At 43.4% G+C, this 20,255-nt stretch overlaps 2 protein-coding genes across 2 annotated transcripts in view; one reads left to right on the top strand and one right to left on the bottom strand.

The window, feature by feature from the left end:
* Positions 1-800: 800 nt before the first annotated feature.
* Positions 801-19,301, bottom strand: LOC115914141 (scaffold attachment factor B1-like). Its single transcript, XM_030966491.1, is given in 22 exon segments — positions 801-1,203; positions 2,356-2,422; positions 2,628-2,740; positions 3,458-3,570; positions 4,948-4,987; positions 6,057-6,194; positions 6,768-7,061; positions 7,679-7,815; positions 8,311-8,399; positions 8,934-9,070; positions 9,536-9,636; positions 9,735-9,884; positions 10,707-10,807; positions 11,213-11,259; positions 11,688-12,097; positions 12,099-12,190; positions 13,137-13,164; positions 13,984-14,046; positions 15,181-15,459; positions 15,548-15,612; positions 17,005-17,092; positions 18,440-19,301. Coding segments are annotated over 22 exon segments (2,868 nt in total). The 5' UTR covers positions 18,635-19,301; the 3' UTR covers positions 801-1,082.
* Positions 18,913-20,255, top strand: part of LOC115914142 (scaffold attachment factor B1-like) — a 20,587-nt gene continuing 19,244 nt past the window's right edge. The window contains exon 1 of the mRNA XM_030966493.1: positions 18,913-19,318. Within this exon, the coding sequence (XP_030822353.1) occupies positions 19,130-19,318 (189 nt within the window). The 5' untranslated portion in view covers positions 18,913-19,129. The remainder of the gene's footprint in view (positions 19,319-20,255) is intronic.

Below are 20,255 nucleotides of genomic sequence, written 5' to 3'. Positions count from 1 at the left end.
GGGGACACCAGCGAGTCCCTAATGTCACTGTGCTGGGGCCACCAGAGAATGCCCAGTATCACTGTTCAGGGAACACTGGTGAGTCCCCAATGTTACTGTGCCAGTGCCACCAGCAAGTCCCTGGTGTCGGGGACAGCAGTGAATCCCCAATGTCACCGTGCTGGGGACAGCAGCGAGTCCCCGGTGTCACCCCCGTTCCTGCCCTGCAGTTCCACCTTTGGCCAGCAGGCGGCACAGCGAGCCCTCAGGACCCTGCAGTTCCTCCCTGTCACCGCCAGGTGGCGGCAGCGATTGAAATCAAGCCAAAATGTCAGACTTCAGTTGTTAGTGACAGGAAAAAATAAACACAGAAACCTCTACTTCATAGAACAGGTTTTCTTACAATTTCAAGGTCTTTATGCTTAATTTATATATATTATATATATATATATATATATATATAAAGGTGAGCACTGAGCCCTAGACTGAACTCAATCCTACTTTTCAGGCCTCCTTCCTTCTTCTTCCTCCTCTCATTCCTTCCCCCTTTCTCCCAGCTTTCTTTCTTCCTCCTCCTCTTTCTACTCCCATAATGATAGAAAACTAAAATGGAAATGCAGAAAGAATATTTAAACTTAATAGCACAAAGGAAATAATTAAAGATAGGCAGAGTCTGCCAGGCCCCTCCACATCCACATTGTCACAAATTTATCACGTCTCTTCATATCTCACAGTGCTAAAAGCAGATTGTGGACCTTGTGAGAGGTTTCAAAGTCATTAAAGAGACAAAGACTCCAAAAACAAAAAAAAACAAACCAGTAGCCATAAACCAATTTTATTATTTCTGAAAAATGGAATGTTTCACTTACAGAAACTTAAAAGCGATGTTTGACCAACACCATGTTCATTACAAACAAACAAACAAACAAAAAAATCCAAACCAAACCATACAAACCCCAAACCAAAGTTGACACAGGATTTGGCTACAGCGCAGCAGCAGTCCGGCATTTTTAGAATCACAACCTCAAGGTGACCCTGGGTTAATAAAACTCACAACCACTGTCAGGTGGCATTAAAAACACCCCCCTGGTGCACAGGAGGCGTCAGTAGCGGCGGCTGAAGCGGGGCTCACCCAGCCTGGGGCTCCTCTGGGGGGCTGCAAACACCCCTGGCACAGCAGTGCCCTGCACGGCCTGGCCCTGGCTCCCGGAGAAGCCTCCGCGCCTGCAACGACAGCAGGGGCATCACTGAACAGACAGACAGACACACAGACACACACAGCTCCCTGCCGGGGCATCACACGCCTCTGAACAGACAGACAGACACACAGACACACACAGCTCCCTGCCAGGGCGCTCCTGGGGAGCTGAGACAGCTCAGGGAAAATAAGAAACAATTCTTTATTTGCTGCACCTCTTGTTGTGCACATGTGGAATGTGTTAAGGAGATTTGTTAAGCAAAGTGTGATTCCTTAACACTCTTTTCTTAATCACCCTCTGATTTCTTCATCACCCTTTGCTAAGCACATCTCCATAATACATTCCACATGTGTCCAATGTGCCCAATACAGCGTTGACCTAATTGGTCAGTCCATCCAATCACCATCCAGTGTCCAATTAAGAAATCCCCCTTTGCTAAACAAATCTCCATAACACGCTCCACATGTGCACCGAGATAAGAATTATTTCCCATTTTCTCTGAGCTTTCTCACAGCTTCCCAGGAACACCCTCCAAACACCATCCCCAGAGTCCAGTTAAGAAATCACCCTCTGCTAAATGAATCTCCTTAACTGGACTCTGGGGATGGTGTTTGGAGGGTTTTCCTGAGAAAGCTCAGAAAACATGAGAAACAAATTTTCATTTGCTACACCTCTTGTTGGGTACATGTGGAGGAATGATTTCTTAACTGGACTCTGGGGATGATGTTTGGAGGGTTTTCCTGGGAAGCTGTGAGAAAGCTCAGGGAAAATGAGAAATAATTCTTTGCTCGGTGCACATGTGGAGTGTGTTATGGAGATTTGTTTAGCAAAGGGGGATTTCTTAATTGGACACTGGATGGTGTTTGGATGGATTGACCAATTAGGTCAACGCTGTATTGGACTGTGCAGCAAGGGTGATGGGTTTTTCTGAGGAGCAGAATTTAGTATTAATAAAGTGATTGATCAGCCTTCTGCAATCATGGAGAGAAACTTGAGCTTTTTGCCTTTTTAAGCAGACAAAGAATAATTTAGTCACTCCATCAACAGGGGGCACATTCCTACACTCTGAAAGGTGTTTCTTTAATTTGTTGGGATTTTTCTTCCCCCTTGCCAATCCAGACTTATACAGATCAAAGCATTACAAAAGCATTATAAGCATTCTGACAGAGGTTCTTACCCTGATGTCCCTCCTCGAGTCATCCCATGGCCTGGTCCTGACTGACCAGGCATGCTTCTATCACCACCTAATTCAAAAAAGAAAAAAAAAAAAAAAAAAAAAAAAAAAAAAAAAAAAAAGAAAAAGACAGGTTTTTGTGTTTCCCTAAGAAAAATGTCACCTTGTTCCCAGAATTTCATTCGATTTCTCAGTAATTTAACTACCACTAGAAGGTTCAGCAGCAGTAATTCACAGAAAAGAACCACAATCACACTGGTAAGCAGCAAGTGTACCTTGCCATCTCTCATGATCCCGTCCCATCACTCCTCCATCCACATTTCCCTGCCATGTACGATCTTGATGCCCCTCTAACTTTCGACCATGATCTCCCCAGTCACGTCCATCTCTTAAAAAAATAAAAGAACATCTTCTAGGTATGTCCCCTACCCACTGAGCAGCACAGGGTAAAGCCAAACACCATACCCCATGCCAAAGTGTGTTAAATGGTTAATCAAGCTAGAGCTGTAGCCACCCAACCACTGCAATCAGAACTGGTCAAAGAGAAACAATGACAGACACTTGCTGAACAGCATCCTTCACACAACAAAATTTGATTTTTTTCATCCAGAGGTATCATGGATATTGCAATGGACTGAAATTCTTGGGCATGGATTAATTCATTGGCTGCTATTCCTCTGTCTGAAAATCATGCAGCTGGAATATGCCCAGCTTGATTAACTGGTTTAAAGAGAAACCACTACAATTCCAGGTGAGTCCAAGTTCTCTACCCCCCACCACTGCAGAGACTTTTCACTCAATTTCCTTTAAAACCTGATCACTGGCCATGAATGAGACTTGTGTAGCCCTTACTGTAGAAACAGACTGAATCTCATCTGTAGAAATGAAAGTTATTTACAGGAGAAGCACAGTCAGGAGCTCAGCTAACTGAGCAGCTCTTTACTCACTACAGAGCTTCACGTGGCAATTCCCTGCTCCTGCAGATGCTCAAAGATCTGGAGAGAGGATTCACACTTGTCAAGCTCCTTCTGCTGTCACCCTCCAAAGGCTCACTGAGGAGATGTGAAGAACCCCAAATCACTTCCCTGATGTGCCAGGCACTAACCGGGTTTGTGGGGGGATCCCTCTTCCCTCACTCATCCTCCTGTCAGAGCCGTAGCCCCCCCAGCTGTCCCGGGAGTGGCGCTCGGGGCCCCCGTGCCGCTCGTCTGGGTAGTGCTGGAAGGCAAACGGGACACAGTCACCAAAACCAGCACAAGCTTTCTTCTAGTGCAAGAGCCTAAATGAGGGATGTGGGACTCCAGGCAGCTCTTCAACATGCAGTTTATTACATCCAAGATGTTACAGTAGCCCAGGGTCATGGGTGACAGAGCTGTGCCCACAGCTGTCAGCTCCAGCTGCAGGCAGGCCTGGAGACCTTTTGGTTTTGGTTACAAATGCATCATATACTTTTTTTTGGTTACAATGCATTATATACTTTGCTGAGCATCTTAATACAGTAGAACCAACCTATACCTTAACTTTTATTTATAGCTTATCATAACTACTATAATTACCATATTCATGTTACTATTCTCCAATCACTAAAAGTTAGTACATTACAGTTTAAGCTAAAAGTTGTTTTTCAGTTTTCTTGCAGTGGAAAATTCTGAGACCTTTTTTCTACTTGTAACATTTGCTGACTTGTTTGCCTGTGCGATCTTTCTGCTTGGTAAAAACATCTTCTTGTTTGAGGTGGGTCTATCCTTTGCTCTAAGCCATAAAAACCCCTTCTAACTAACACACCCTTTGCCTCCTTGGTTATCCAGTAAGACTGGCTCCGCAATTCTTTTCTTCTATATCAAAACTTGCTTCCATCTCTATTCCTTCATCAGATTCTACATTTAAAAATCTTTCTGCTAAGCATACATATCTGTGAGATTTTCTTGTCTAACTTTCATCCTTCTCAACACTCTAGGATTGCAAAAATTTGGCTTTTTGGAAAAAAATTTATAGCTGTCTCATTTTTGCCATGTTCTGTTGTAGGGCATGGCTCACTCCAGGTGTTTATTTTTCGCTGGTGGGAGAGATCTTTTTGTTTGGTAAGGTTTTTTAAGGCTTACATTCTTGGCTTCAGATTTGAAATTTTTATATAGAATATCTGCTTACTTCCTACTTCTCTTCAGAAATGAAAGGTTTTGAATCCCATTGTGGCATTGATTTTCACACCTGTCCTTTAACAGCCTTGTTTCATTCTGGCACCAGTTGTTTCATTTAGATAAATGTGAGAGAAGGCATCCATTGCCAGCTAAGTAAGTACAGCTGCTCTCTCTTAACACCCAAGATGGTCAATCAAAAAGCTTTTACTGCCACATACCAGCCTGAAAAGATGCTCCCATCACTCAGAGGTTTACCCTTGCCTGTATCTGAGGCTACCACCCCAGCAAGCAGGTAACCTAATGATTTACTTTATGCTCATTAGCACAGAAAATTAGTTCTGCTCAAGTATCTCAGCTGAAACATTTGTGTTTGTGCTGTGTGCACACTGTGTCCTTTCTGCTTTGGGGTCAGCTTGTTTTGGTTTTTAACTGAAGCAATACTTTGGTTGTAACATACCTGCCCATCTCGATCTGGAATTCCCCTTGTACAGTCTCTCCTGGAACAAAAAGGAAAAGTTTCAGTTGAATCAACACTATAATTATAATTCCAGGTCTGCATGAAATATCACATGAAAAGTTAATCTTCATTAGGCTGTAAATCTGGATGCTAATATTCAGTGGCAAGATAATTCAAAAGAGTTTTTATTTCATAGTATAAAAAGAGATCAAACTAACACCTATCACTTTAATACAGGTAAAAAAGGCAGCACTGAGGATGGCCAGGTACTCTGTGACACCAAGGGAGAACACGAGTGAATCTACCAGTGTCAGAAATGAGTTACAAGCAAAAACAAACAGTACAGTTTTCACCAGAGATCCCTTGAGAACAAACAGAAATCTCAATGGCACCACGCAGAAAATATTTTCCATTCGGTGGTGCTAAAAACCTGCATTAGCCAGGCTGCAAAGATGAAAATAGGGAAAGTTTTAAAGCAAAAGGGAATGGGTAAATCTTAGGGGTTCATAAAGCAGACTTCCATACACCTTGAGAGAAGCTGTTGAGTGATGGTGTTCTGGTTCCTTGGCCTGTCAGGGCCAAGTGTGTAGCCCCACATTTCTCTTCACAGAGAAAAGCAAGGCACAAGTCTTCCCAAGAATATTCTTACCTCATTTGCTGTATCTGTGTTTGTGTGAAAGTAGAATGCAATATGGAGATTGTTTACCCAAAGTGATGGTGTTTTGTTTCCTTGGCCTGTCAGGGCCAGGTGTGTGTGTGTGTGTCAGGACTGTGGGGTGACAGTCACGAGATTCTGGGCAGTTGAGTACTTGGCAGATTCAGTTGAGATGTAATGTAATATAATATAGAATAATACAGTATAATAAAGTAATTAATTAGCCTTCTGGTAAGATGGAGTCCTCCTCATCACTGCTCCCTGCCATGTGGGTCGTCCTGTTTCCATAGTCCCCATCCCACAGAAACAAAGGATTGCAAGCACGTGTGAAATCAGACACAAGAAATACACAAGAGTGATTCCTTTTACTCCGTTGACACCGCTCAAGCCACAAGAAGACACCAAATTTCCCTGAAGGCATAGGAAGAAGAAGAAGAGGGAGTGCTTTGCCAACCTGTCCAAGCAGTGCTCCTGGTAGCGGCCGCGGTCGCGGTGGTCGAAGTCGTGGAAGCGATCCTGGCGGCCGAAGTCCGAGTGGTAGCGGTCATCCAGCGCCAGCCGCTTGGCCTCGGGCCAGTAGGGGTCATCCCTCCTGCACACACAGGGCTCACATCAGCAGCAGCCCCACAAACACCTCCCCTTTCCTGCTCTCTCAAACCTCATTCAACCCAGGAATTAAAAATCTATGTGTATTAAGCACGAGTCACATTTCAGTTTCAGAGAAAATTTGGTTTACCAAAAATAGTTTAATTTCAGTATGTGGCGACGTGAGAAGAGAATGAGTATCTTTTCCCTTACCATTTAGAGTTGATACAAACAACTCTACTACTCTATTAACTCTATTAGTACTACTCTACTAACTCTATTCATACTACTCTATTGTTACTACTCTACTCTCTATTACTCAAAAAAGTAACAACTCTGGGTTGTTACTACTCTTGGTCATCCATCTTTGGGAAAGAAGAGTAGACCTGAACAGGGCTTACGAGTGGACAAGCATGGTATTTGCTTTTCTTCAAATTGCTATTAGTGTTAGAAGCAGCACCTAAAGAGTCTTTCAGCTGTGAGCTCCCATGACTGCCTTATCCAGGGTGCTCCCCATTTCCACAGGCTCCCCCAGGGGGTGTGGCTGAGGAGTTTGGAGCCCCACTGCCCCGCTCCTCACCTGCTGTCAGGATCATAAGGCCTCCTCATGGCAGATCTCCGCTCCTGCTCGTAGCGCAGCTGCTCCTGCTGGCGCCGCAGCTCCTCCCTCTCCCTCTGGATTCTCTCCTGCTCCCGTCTCCTCTCCTGCTCTATGTGCATCCTTTCCCTCTCCAGCCTCTCCCTCTCCAGGCGCTCTCTGTCCAGGCGCTGCCGTTGGAATTCCAGCCGCTCCCGCTCCCTCTGGAGCCTCTGTCTCTCATCGCGCTCGTGGATGGCTGCGAGGCGCTGCTCCCGGTCTCGCCTCTCTCTCTCTCTAATTTAAAAGAGATACTTGGTTTTTAATTGAGATTCTTCAGTCCAAGCTTTACTGTTTCTTTGTTTTGGGTTAGGTTTTTTGTTTGGTTTTGCCTTTTTTTTTTTCATGTTTCTACATTCTCTCCCTTCTTCCCAATTAAGCTTAGGGGAAAATAAAAAAGTCCACAGAAATGACATAAGCAAAGGTGAGAATTCTGCATAAGTACCACAGTATCTACTCTTAAGTCCAGTCTGAAAAAGCTTTCAGAGAGCACAGCAAGCCCTAAGACAGAAATCTGATGTACAAAAAGTATTTACAAGCTTCTGGGGAAAAATCAAGGAAATTCAAATCCAGTCAAGTGGAAAACAAAGCCTGAAAGCACCTAGGGAAGTCTCATGAGAACATTGATTTCAGCAGTAAAAGCCTCCATCACTTGGCATTATGTCTGTTCTAGCAGTAATTAGTATGAGATCAATCTGAAATAGTAATTAGCATGAAATCAATCTGAGATATCCCTGTTGGAGGGTCAGCACAGCACTGCTTTGAACAAAAACACATAACAGGTAAGGGAGTTAAAGGTACAGGTAAGGGGTAAAAAAAATGTCATTTCAAGTTCAGAGGTCCTGGGAACTCACCGGCGCCTCTCCGTCTCCCTGATTTCTCTCTCCCTCTGCCTCTGCCGTTCCCGTTCCCGCTGCTCCTTGATTTTATCAAAAGATAAAATATCCTGCTTTTCCTTGCTCTCCGATTTGCGGTCCTGGCTCTTGGTGCTCTGAGATGAATCAGAACAATGCATGAGCTGAACACGGTGCATTTCCTAGGCAAACACCTACACGATGTCAACCTGAACAAAACAGGCTGCCATGCCTTCCCCAGAGGTAAAAAACAACAGTGGAATTCAAGGGAAAAGTACTCCCAATTTGAGCAGAACTTCTAAATATTACAAATAAATACTAGAGGAACACAACCTGACTTGCAGTGATTTCAAACAACACACCAACAACATTCCAAGCTCAAGGAAACACATGATCCTAACACCATTTTCATATTGCAACTTGACTTCTTGCACTAGGTCAGCAGTGAAAAGGTATAAAAAAGGTGAAATAGAAGCTTTTCCCCTCTGCCACATCATTAAAACCCTGATGCTTTCCAGAAAGTGATAAAAGGATAATCGTACCAATATGCAGGGCTAAAACTCCATCTCTGAGCACATAAATCTATTTGGCATCTATTTTTACACAAAAGCTTTTCTGGAAGCTGGCCTTACCCTCTCTTTTGATGCAGAAGTTTTCACACTAATAACTGGCTCTCCTTTAGATTTATCCATTACCACTGTCCTTTCTGTTCCTCGACTTGCTAGAAAACAAAACAGAGCCAAAAATAAATGGTACAAAAGACATTCAACAATTCTTGCAAGATTCAAAACTGTGAAGATACTAAATAGTAAAGAAGTTATTTTAATGAGGTTTTCAATAACTTATGGAACTTATTCATTATCTAAATAGCTTGCCAAGATTTGGCCAACATGAGGATGGGAGTACTAAATTTATCACAAAATTACAGTAGTATTTTCTGGCAGGGATGACAGCTAAAAGAACAAATTTAATTTAATCCTTCTGTCCACAAAATACATCCTTTGCCACAGTTAAAAAAAAAAACACCCAAAAAAGGACACAAACCACACACAGTGTCAGGTCTAAACCCAGTGACAATTCCATAATAATTACGGAAACTGTTTTAAGTTATTAGAAATTGAAGTCAAAATTTTCAAGGTGTTTTCTGATGTTTGTGTCAGTTTTACTAAGTAATCTTCTTTTTACTGAATTATCAATCACATCTAACAATGTACAAGTATCCTTGAAAACATTTCTGAAAGACAGCCAGCATCACCTGATTTGCTTGCCCTGGATCTATCAGAAGATCCAGTCTTTTGTTCATCCTTTTCTTTTCCTTCTTTTTCATCTTTTTCTGATTTCTTAGTATCATCTTTTTTGTCGATCTTCTCCTCCTTCTTAATACCAACAGATCTACAAAAAGCAGGAAAGCAAAATGCCTCTTTCAAAAGCAACAAACCACTTGAAAAACCAATGTTGGAAGTATCACTCACTAACCACACAGTCAATCTACCAGAAAGACAGACTAAATCCTAGAAATATTTGTCAGTTAAAAGAAGAGTCCAAGACAGAGTCAGATCAGAGGACAAACGACTGGTAAAGATAATGGTTTATCTATAAATAATTTGACTTAGAATCTCCTAATACAGCTAATGAGTTTTTATATTAACACTAAAGAGCTTTGTATTTCTGAACAGAAGGGCAGTTAAGATGCCCTTACTACTGCAAAAACATCAACTTTCCAAGCATTATTCCTATTTCAAATGTAGGATAAAACATTAAATCAAGATTTATTACAGTTACTGTTCAACTTGGTCACCTGGTTATATGTGAAATAAGTGGTCTTTATGTATCATAAAACACAAAACAACACTTTACTTCTCAGATTTGGACTCTGCAGAATGGTGCCTGTCTTTTTCCTTCCTTGTTTCACCTTCCTTTTTGTCAGAAGGCTTTTTCCCTGCTGGTTCATTTTTTGCCTAGAAATTCAGCCAGAAAGAATTACATAGTCAGAGATGGAGATTAAAATTGCATATTTTTATTTTCATTATGCTGCCATGAAAGAGCTGCCACTTACCTTTTCCACAGAAATCATTTTACCATGCAGCTCTGTTCTGTGGAGGTGATTAATGCACTTGGTGGCCTCCTCAGATGTTGACATTGTCACAAAGCCATAGCAGCGAGCGCCAGGGCTGCGAGCATTTGTCACCACTTTTGCACCAACCACCTTTGGGAAAAAACAAAATATTCTGTGTTTGCAGGTCTGTCACTAAATAAATTCTAACTTAATGACTGTTTCTTTGGATGGGAAAGGACTTTTAAAAGCCATTTAGTTCAATTAATCCCCTGTCACAAGCAGGGGCATCTTCAATAATGCAGCTCAGAAAATTCATCTTTAAGTTGCTGAGTAGGTCAGAAGCTTAAGGCAGATATATACAGAGAAGGGAGAGTGGGACTGTAAAAAACAAAATTGAATAAAAATTACTACCACTTTCTCTTTCCTTACAGGACATCTGTACCCACAGATGGCAATCTGTGACAGGCAGTGGTATTTAGTGACATAAACATTTACTATTACATTCAGAAAAGTATTTGGGAGAAGGGGAAATGGTCACACAGAGTTCCCTTCCACAACTTCTGCTCTTTTGTGCCAGCAGGCACTGCAAAATAAGTGGGAGCCTGCCCTCAAAGACTGGATTTCTCCAGAGAATACCCCTTGAAATGGAATAGTTTAAAACAGCATTAATTGCTGGATACTCAAGACATAATTAGACTACTACATGATGATCTACCAGTCTCTCCTGTCAAGAATTGCCTCATTCTCACAGGTATCTGCACAGATATTCTCTGCAAATTCCATCTCTGCTCCCACCCCTCTATTTCAATCTTCTTTATTGAATTGTGCTCCTTTCAGATATAGAGTTTCCAAAGCACATAAAGTTAAGAACTCAGCCTGCCCAGTTATTCACGAGGGAAAACAGGAATGAAATTTAAGGTCAGCCTTTTAAACTGACAGAATGGTTTGTTAATTTACATATCCACTACATACCTTTCCATACTTGCTGAAAAGGTTCTTCAAATCTGTAGCTCTAGTAGAGGAGGAAAGTCCACTAACCCACAAATTTCTGCCAGAACCACTCCCCACACGGCCTGGGGCACAAAAAACATAAAAGACCATGTGAAACACAAATGTAGCAGTGCAAAATTCAGAGTCCTAAACCCCCCCCATTTTTCCTTCATAAAACTCTCCATAGTAAATGTGCATTTGAAAACCCTTAAAAAGTTTGTAGCTACAGATTTTTTTTTCCTGTACTTCAATCTTCTTTAGGAGAATTACAATGTATCAAATGTTAAATCACAAAAAATACTTACTTAAAACAAACACCAACTCTGTTAATAATGTTACAGAAGTTACAAAGAACTGATATTTTAGTTATATTTTGAAGAGCTGTGTTACAACTGCATTGAGGGTTCAAAGAATTAACAGTCCACCTTTTTACTCCAGGTCCTTTGAAAAAAACCAAAAAACCAAAAAAACCTCAGACATGCACCTACCTTTCTCATCTTTTGTGACTGCCTTTGCATCTTTGTCTTCAACAGGGCTAAAGATAAAACACCACATTATTCAAGAGATCGTATGCAAAAAGACCATTAATTCTAGACAGCACAACTAAAATTGGATACCTACCAGTAAATTAGTTCCAAAATATACACTATTATTGGCAATTTTCTAGAAGAGTGACAGGAAATAGGGATTTGTACCCCTAAACGGACAATTCTGTTTTGCAGATGACAGAAATAAGAGTAATTTGGGGAAAACAACCTTTGAAGGTTGAGGAAGGAAAAGAAATCAAACCCAATGTTCTTAAGAAAAAAAATATATCTACACATGGAGAAATAAAAGAGACCTTTAGGAATAGGCTACAATTTCATCAGTCTCGGAGGCCAATTGAAGGAAACAGCTTATTCGCATCACTTAAGGACCAATGATAAAAGATAGCATCTGGTCTAGAACGGAGAAAAAACAAACCTCTTTTTCTGATCACCGCCCTCACTGGCTGAGGACTCTTTAGTGGCAGGGGAAGATTCCTCAGAATTAGCTTTGTCTTCTGCTCTCTTGCCATCTTCTTTGCTATCTCTGGCTTCGGCACCTGCGCCTTTCTCCGCTGTCTCCCCACTAGAGGCTTCCAGGCCTTGGGAGCGTTTGCTACTCTGATCGCTTAGGGTCTCTACCACTACACCTTCAGAGTCCGGGGCCTCTTCCTCGGGGCTCTGTTCACTTGTCTCCCCTTTTGCTACCACTAAACGCTTTGCTTCCTTCCTTGCCAAAGCTTGGGCCGATTTGCTGTCCAAAGCTAAAGCATCTTCCTCCAGCTGAGCGGCAGCGAGAGCGTCCTCTTCCTCAGCCAGCCTCTTGCCTGGCCCCGCGTTACTGGCTTCCCTGCGCCGCGCGTCGCTCCGCTTCGGGAGGTTCTTCGTTAAGTAGCTCAGATTTACAAGTTTCCCCCAAAATGTCGAGTATTTTCTCATTTTCTACGGATTTAACAGGAATAGAATGGCACAAGATTTAATCACCAGGGAAATACAGCAATCACAAATGTGGAACTGGCATGGCTGCCACACTAACACCAAGAGAACTGCTAAGCTACACAGAGATTGGAAAACCCTAGTGTACACAGTGTTACGCCTACCACGCTAACTGCTCTCTCACACCCTGACAAATCAGCCCTAGCACCTCAACAGCCAAGAAAAATGCCCCCACAGATTTAACCAAAAACTTCGGGCTCAGCCTTCATATTCTTCAGCAAATCGTTCAGCTCTGTTTCTTCTCTAGTTAGCTTCCAGAGTCCGAGATGCTTAACTGAACGTATCAAGGCACTGAGAGTTCAATTTTCCAAATTTCTGTTGAGTTCTTTTAGCAGAGACAGTCCAACATGAGAACTGGGCATCTTCTGATGGTGCATGAGTGTGCATGCAGTCCAGAAAGCGAGTGGGATCTGTAGCAAATTCCTGATGGCAGCGTGTTCCTTCTTCTGAAGTCCAGTCACTCCTTAATTTCTGTTCTGCACCAGAGCTTTGCACTGCCTACAACTCCTGTATTTATATTTATTCACAGAACCACTGTACAGTGTGATATCACAAGATCTGTTTTCGGAACCTTTACATCTTTAAGGCTCGTTCCTTAACTTCACTCTGCAGTAACAGTTCTAGGGAACCATTTCATGGCATTAAACAAGTTTTCCAAGGGTGGTTATTCACAGATCTGGTGATATGACTGGGTTTCCAATCTCTATGACCCTGCATGACCTGGATTTTCCACCATAATAATGTACACTACAGTAATGCATTAAAAAAAAGAACCAAAAAAACCAAACAGGGACGCAAAAAGCCTAAATGAAGAATGAAACTGTTTAAATGCCCAGGATTTTTTTTTCATTAAAAAAATAAATCAAAGTAACCAAACAAAAACAAACAGTACCTGGCTCCAAAGGTAACTCTTCAAGTTCCTGTAGTGAAAAAGATTTTGAAAAGGAGAAATATCACTATTTCATAAGCAAGATGCTATTCTGAATGACATTTTTTATCAACCCATTACAAGGAGGGTATTTAGTGAAAGCATTACTATAATTTAGCCTATTTCAGCTTTGAAAACATTGACATTCAAATAAATTTCTCAGAAGAAAAATTTAAGATGAGTTTTTAACATCCTCAAAATTTTATGAAGTCTGTGAAAACTTTAAAACCTCTCAAAGTCAGCCACCTGTTGAACACATGGTACACATTCACATGGATAAATAAATCAATAAATGTAAGCAGCACAGAGGAAAGCTTATCTTCATGTTACCCTTCCCTACCCTGTGTTTTTTGAAGTCTCCTTTCTGAAAACAGGATCAACAGAAACACCAGCTTCACCTGGAGCTGGTGTTCTTAACCTACCAGGAGATTTCTGGAAACAAGGCCAGCATTTCAGGAATAGACAGTTCCAGCTTTCTTCTCACCCTGGGATATGTACATTTTTAATGGCAGTTAAACACAATGTAAGGCACTGAGCTGGTATTTACATCAGATAAAAGGAATCCAATCTACCACCAAACTCAGTGTGATACACACATCATAAATATATTTTTATATATGTATATACACATATATACACATATATGATCTGATAAAGAAATCTTTGTTTCTATGAATAAATCAAAAGGCATTAGTTCCCATTCTTTGCAGAGGAAGAATGCACCCACTATACACACACAGTTTCACCACACAGTATTATATATACATTTTATGCTTTTTTTGTTTGTAAAGAAAAACTGGCTACCATTTACCTTTATTACGGTTAAATCTGATGAAGAAGCATCTAAACTGTTCCCAACATCTTCAAACTCTACCTTTAAAAAATAAACAGGAGACATCTTGTTATCTATAAAGGAATATTGTGAAAACTGAGTGAGAAACTGAAGATTTGTATTTGCACTGACAGTGTTACTCAGCAAATACATCCAGCACCCAAAGCAACCAATAATGGCAAAAACTGAGTGATAACCCCCACTAACTGAATAAAATCTCTCATTGTCTTTTAACTACGATGATCAGCTCACAAAAATCTTTTAAGTATGGGGATTCCAACAGCAAAACCTGATTTTTATTCCTGTCATTTACAGCAACAACACAGAGCCAAAAAATCCTACAGGACTTGGTAATTATTTCCTTCACTGATGAAAGCAGATGATGGGAGCTGACCTGGCCTCAAGACATTTACTGACTCAAAAAAACCTGCTTTTTTCTGAATATTTCAATTTGATTTGTGTAGGACAAGGATATGCCTGGGGATAGGGGGCCAAGCTTATTTCTGAAGCTTTAGAAAAGAACCACATAACTTTAGAACCTCATAGTCAATGAGGATGCACAACAAAGAGCAATACTCCCCCATCAGATGGGGCAGAAAGAACTTTTTTTTGAAATGCTTTGTTGTACATTTCAGGAGATAAAGCGCTTGATTTATCTCAAGGGGATAGGGATTATCCTCCAGCCCAGTGTCAACAGCCAGATAAACACAGAAAGCCAACATAAAAACACTTTCAGCAACTGAATAACTGCAAGACCCAATCTTAGCAGAAAAATAACCTTGAATATAATTCCCTGAATGGTGCTGTTCAGTTCAGAAGAAAGTAAGCTACACTATTTCTATGCCTTACATGTTCTCTAAAATAAAAATATGAAAATAGGAATAATATATACATTATAATTAATAAGGTGAAGTAGAGTTCAAAGTATGATTAAAAACAAATGCTCTGTAAACTGCTATTAATACAATCACGTGTGTACCAACAACATTTAAGTATTTTAAAAATCAAGACACATATTTCCACAAATATGTAAAAAGAAAAGCAACAACTATAATAACCAGTACAGTCCCAAATTTTCCCAAGCACTCTTTTAGCTTTAGCATTTTGTTATTTAATCCAGAAATAAATAAATTTTAAAAAGAAAACCCTGATTCCCGACACATAAGAGATGCATACCATCACTATTGGTATTTCTCTTGATTCTTCTTTCATTTCTGAAAATTGTGGGGATGCCTCCAAGTTACCTACAGCATACTCTGTAGGCTGATCTGGAAATTCTTTCACTTCTGCATCAGCATTTTCTTTGCTATCAGACAGCGAGTCAAGAATATTATGGGCACTGTAATCATCTCCACAATCTACTGCATTGCCATTATCTATTTCAGCTTCATCTAACACACTAATATCCATCATGTCAATATCCTGCAAGTTCTCCAAACTTGCTTCAATATCGTCCTGAGAAAACAAAAAAAAAGGACATTGTCACAGTCAGGGTGACTTGAGAGCCATCTGTCAGCACCCCTCCAGAGCCAGCCCCCTGTACCTGTCCATCTCCAGAATCCTCCTCCAGGCCATTGTCCTCCACTCCCTCTTCATCTGCTCTACGTCCTAACAACATCATCATCATTAGAATCAGAGCAGAAATTATAATTGTACCCCTCAAGCTTTAGTTTTTCACCAGAGTTGGTGTTTCCTTCAGTTCTCCCCCTGTTTGTGAGCACCCCAGTAAGTGACAAACAAGCCACAGTCCAGCACCTGGCAGGAGCTCAAGCTCTGTGACCTCCCCAGAACATTGGGCTCAGCTCAGATTGCAGCAATTTATTACCTCAACATTTATGAGAAGAAAAATAAACCAACCAAACAAAACACAAAATAATGCACAAAATTTGAAATAACCCCACGCTAGCTGTGGGTTTCACTGCAGTGCTCTGCCCACCAGCTGGATGTGAATTATCCCAATTAATGAATTAATGAAATTACTGAAAACAGTACATCAGCCTCAGCACCAAGGAGCAACTCCTCAAACTCAGAGCTAAGCAGCTGTTTGACCTTTTATGAATTTGATTTTCCTCAAAAACTATAAGAACATTACAACTGAAAAGTGAGAAGGATTTTAGAGCCAAGAGGAATATTTCACCTATTTCCATCCCCACATTAAAAGTGCTCTAACAGATATCAAGTGTTTTTCTGAGACTTGGAAATTAATATGATTTAAAAGATCTCTTTCACCTAGAGTTGTGACATTCAAGATTTCACATTTTAGCCTGCATTTTAGTAATTGCACCATTACTCCAAATCAGATGTAATGATAAAAATCAAACAAATTAGCTGGCAAAACAGTCAAGTTTCATCTCACAAATTTACATTTTGTGTAAACCATATCTAGTAATAAAAATACTCTAGCTAAACTAGTTATTTTGCTCAGCTCCAATGTAAAGTTTTAAACACTATTTGCTTACAAAACAAGATCAAATTATGCTAATTAACTAATTTTAGAAAACTAGTAAATTATTTTCTGAAAATAAGGATTATGTAAGACTGTCTGACCACTACAAAAACCAAGCATAAGGCCTTGAAAACATATCTGACTTCAGAAATGGATTAAAAACTTGGCTTCTGAGAAGAAAATTGCAACTGCTACTAGCTATGAAGCAAAACACTACAGAGCTTATTTTGCCTTTGCTAGAAATTCTACATTTCAACATTAAAAAAGTATTAAAAACCCTGACACTGCTTCAGTGTTACTTGGTAATTCTTAATACAAATTTCAGGGAACTCCGAGAACAAACCAACAGATTCTTCAATACTTCCTGCCTTACTAAATCACATTAAATTCTCTGATTCAATGACTGCTAAAGTTTAATTTTATCACCCACCCCTAAAACCCTCAGCACAAATATGGGGTAGAGTACCAGTAACACAAAACATATTATGAAGGTTCCATTTAATGAATACACTTGCTTGAAAACTCAAAGATGATAAGGTGGAAAGTCTCTCTACCTTTACTGCTTCTTTTTGGAGTTTTCTTCATGATATTTTCTGAAACCACTGGAATTTCATCAGGATTCCCTCCTTCCTCCTCAATAGCCTAATAGGGGCAAAAGAGAAAGATATAAAAATAGACATAAAAAATTTCATCTGTACGTTCTTGTTGAGTTTGAGAACTGGACACCAGAGGCTGAAAAATTCCAAACCATGAATCAGCAACTTGGATACACAAACAAAAAACCACCAGAGCAAAGCAACAAGCAGGGAGAAGGCAGTAACATGTTGGTGTAAGGTTTTGGGAAAACTGTCAGCAAAGGAAGCCAATCCTACAGCATTTGAAACTGTTCATCATCAATCCTACATCTGAAACTGCAAATTGCAGGTGTTTCTGTATTTGTGACCATGAGCAGAATTGTGTCAAGTACAGAGCAAGCAGCTGCAGCATAAGCTCCATGGAAAGCGTCTGTAATTATATTTCAGTTATACGTAAACTTTAACCATATTTAACTATACATTGTTTCAGAATATTAAATGTTGTACATGTCATTTTAGACATGGCTTACTTGAGTTGCTGGTAACTCTTAAAGTTCATAAAAATACTTTCTGATGAGAAACAGATTATTAAGCTGCTTTTTTACGACAGAGTGGTTAAAAACAGAAAAAGAGCTGTTGTCTTTGAATAGCAGTACAAGTTTGGGGGTGACAGATGTGCACAAATGTGATTTGTATGTCTAAGATCTTGAAAGCAAACAGCATTTAGAACTTCTCACAGCCACACGAGTTCTTGTGACAGGGTAAAAACCTCGGCTCTGGGACACAGCAAGCTGATCAGAGAAGGGATTCCTCATGGGATTAACACATGAAACGGTGTGATGAGGACATAGTGAAAGGGCTATCAGCTAAATTGCCAGGCAAACACCAGTACGCAGCAAAAATCCCAACAGACAGCGCACAGAACCGTAAATCCAGCAGCTCAGAGAACAGCAGAGCCCTGTGGTGCATGGAGCTGGAAATACTCGGGCCGAGCGCTGGGATCGGAGCGGGCTCGGTGACACTCCGTGACAGCAGCAGCGGTCACAGGGTGAGCCCGGGCCAGCCCAGCCCCAGCGGGCACCGAACACTCGCACCGATCCCCTCAGGGCCCCGAACACTCGCACCGATCCCGGCGGGCACCGAACGCTCGCACCGATCCCAGCGGGCACCGAACGCTCGCACCGATCCCAGCGGGCACCGAACGCTCGCACCGATCCCCTCAGCGGCCCCGAACGCTCGCACCGATCCCCTCAGGGCCCCCGAACGCTCGCACCGATCCCCTCAGGGCCCCCGAACGCTCGCACCGATCCCCTCAGGGCCCCCGAACGCTCTTTGGCGCCATTTTCCTCAGCAGTGCCGCCAGGCCGGGGTCGCAGCCGCTTCACGCAGCGTGAGGCAGCCCCAGAGCCCTCACCTTCCTCAGGCGCTCCATGAGGACGCTCTTGTTGCCGCCACTGTCCAGGTTGCGCTGCCTGAGCTCGGCCCGCAGGTCGATCACGCGCAGCTCGCTCAGCGGCCGCCGCCGGCTTTCCGACTCCGAACCGGGGACGCCAGGCCCAGCCAGGGACGCAGCCTCCGCTAGCCCGGCCGGTGAGTGACTCTCCGCCATGGGCCGCGGTTTGGACTTGCTCGTGCGGGGCGAGGCGGGGTAAAGGCGAGGCGGGAGAGCCGCAGCCGCCGCCGCAGCACAAAATGGAGGAGACCCGGGGCGCAGGAGAGAGCGAGGGGGCGGGAAAGGGAGGGAGGCGCAGCGCGCATGCGCGCCGGGCCCGGGCCGGCCGCGCGTACCGCGGCGCCGCCAACTCCGGAGCGGCGGTGACGTCACGTGGCCGGCCGGCCCCCGGTCCCACTCTTGCGCATGCGCGGAAGCTCCCGAGCCGTCCTTGGACGCGGGCGACGCCGTTTGCGCCTGCACGGGGCGATTCTCCCGCCAGGCCCCGCCCGCTCAGTCCCGCTCGCGCATGCGCACAGCGCGCTTTGTTCCCCCTCCCCTCGGCGCGTCTCGCTCCCCACCATTTTGTGCCGTGATCGCCAGGTTCGCTGCTGGGTTGCGTCGTGTTCTCCTGCGCGTTCGGGCTCGAGGCCAAATATCGAAGGGGCCTTGATGGCGGAGAGTCAATCAGCGGCCGGACTGGGGGATTTCACATCCCTTGGTGGGGCCGCGGCTTTTGGTTCGGAACCTGAAACCCGGCGGCTGAGCGAGCTGCGAGTCATCGACCTGCGGGCTGAGCTCAAGCGGCGTAACCTGGACAGCGGCGGTAACAAGAGCGTCCTCATGGAGCGCCTGAGGAAGGTGAGGGCGAAGCGCGGCGGGGGAAGCGGGGGGGGAGAGCGGCGTGCGGCCATCCGGGTCCTTTGTCTGTGGCGCTCTCGGCGCGTGCGCGCTCGGGCCCGGGGCGCTGAGGGGAGCGGGGCTCCGCTGCTGCCGCCGGGGACCCGCGGGGTGTTGTCGGGCACCGGCGTGTCTCCTTTGCTGCCGCTGCTGCAGAGCCGCTGCCTTTGCGCTGTTTCACGGCACTCCTCTGTGGTGTGGGCGCCTGTTCCTCCATCGCAGCTCCGAGCGCGGCTCGGGTTGCAGTGGGTGCAATGTGAGATGGCCTCAGCCTGCCCGTCACCGCCTGACCCCGGTGTCCGCGCGTCCTTCCCCGCTTTACTCTCCCGTTCCCCCGACACACACACGGGCCTCTTCCCCGTACCCGATCTCCTGTTTCTCTGTGCCGTTTGCAGAATCGGTAAGCTGGGAAGGAATCGCACTGGGTTATCTGCTCCAGCAGGGTTTGGTCCTAGAACCCATGGTACAGGACTTCGTCCTGAATATGTCAAGTGAGAGAGACTCCACACCCTCTCTGGGCAATCTATTCCACTGCATGCTTACTTGCACTGTAAAGAATTTTATGCTCCTATTGAGGTGGAACTTTCTGTGCATCAGTTTCTGCCCTGATGCTTGGCACCACTACACTTGACCCTATTCCATTTCTCTGACCTCTCTGGAATGTATTCCCACAGATTTCCATGAGGCCAGAACAGCATGGTCAGCCTTGGCCTTTTTATGGGTTCTAACAAGCCTGTTTTTTTGAGAAAAAACTCATTCACCTGAGCTCCTGTGAGAGTCTCTCCCGGTTTTATACTGTTAATGTGTTTATCTGCAGAGCAGGGAGCTTTGCTCCCCAGCTGTAGCTTGGTTTGCCTGTGGGGATGTGTTGCTCCCTATTATTTAGCATTTCTGACAG

The sequence above is a fragment of the Camarhynchus parvulus genome, chromosome 28 (assembly GCF_901933205.1).
Source record: "Camarhynchus parvulus chromosome 28, STF_HiC, whole genome shotgun sequence".
Classification (NCBI taxonomy): Eukaryota; Metazoa; Chordata; class Aves; order Passeriformes; family Thraupidae; genus Camarhynchus; species Camarhynchus parvulus.
Note: the sequence above shows the minus strand (reverse complement) of the source record. Positions and strands in the feature narration are given on the sequence as shown.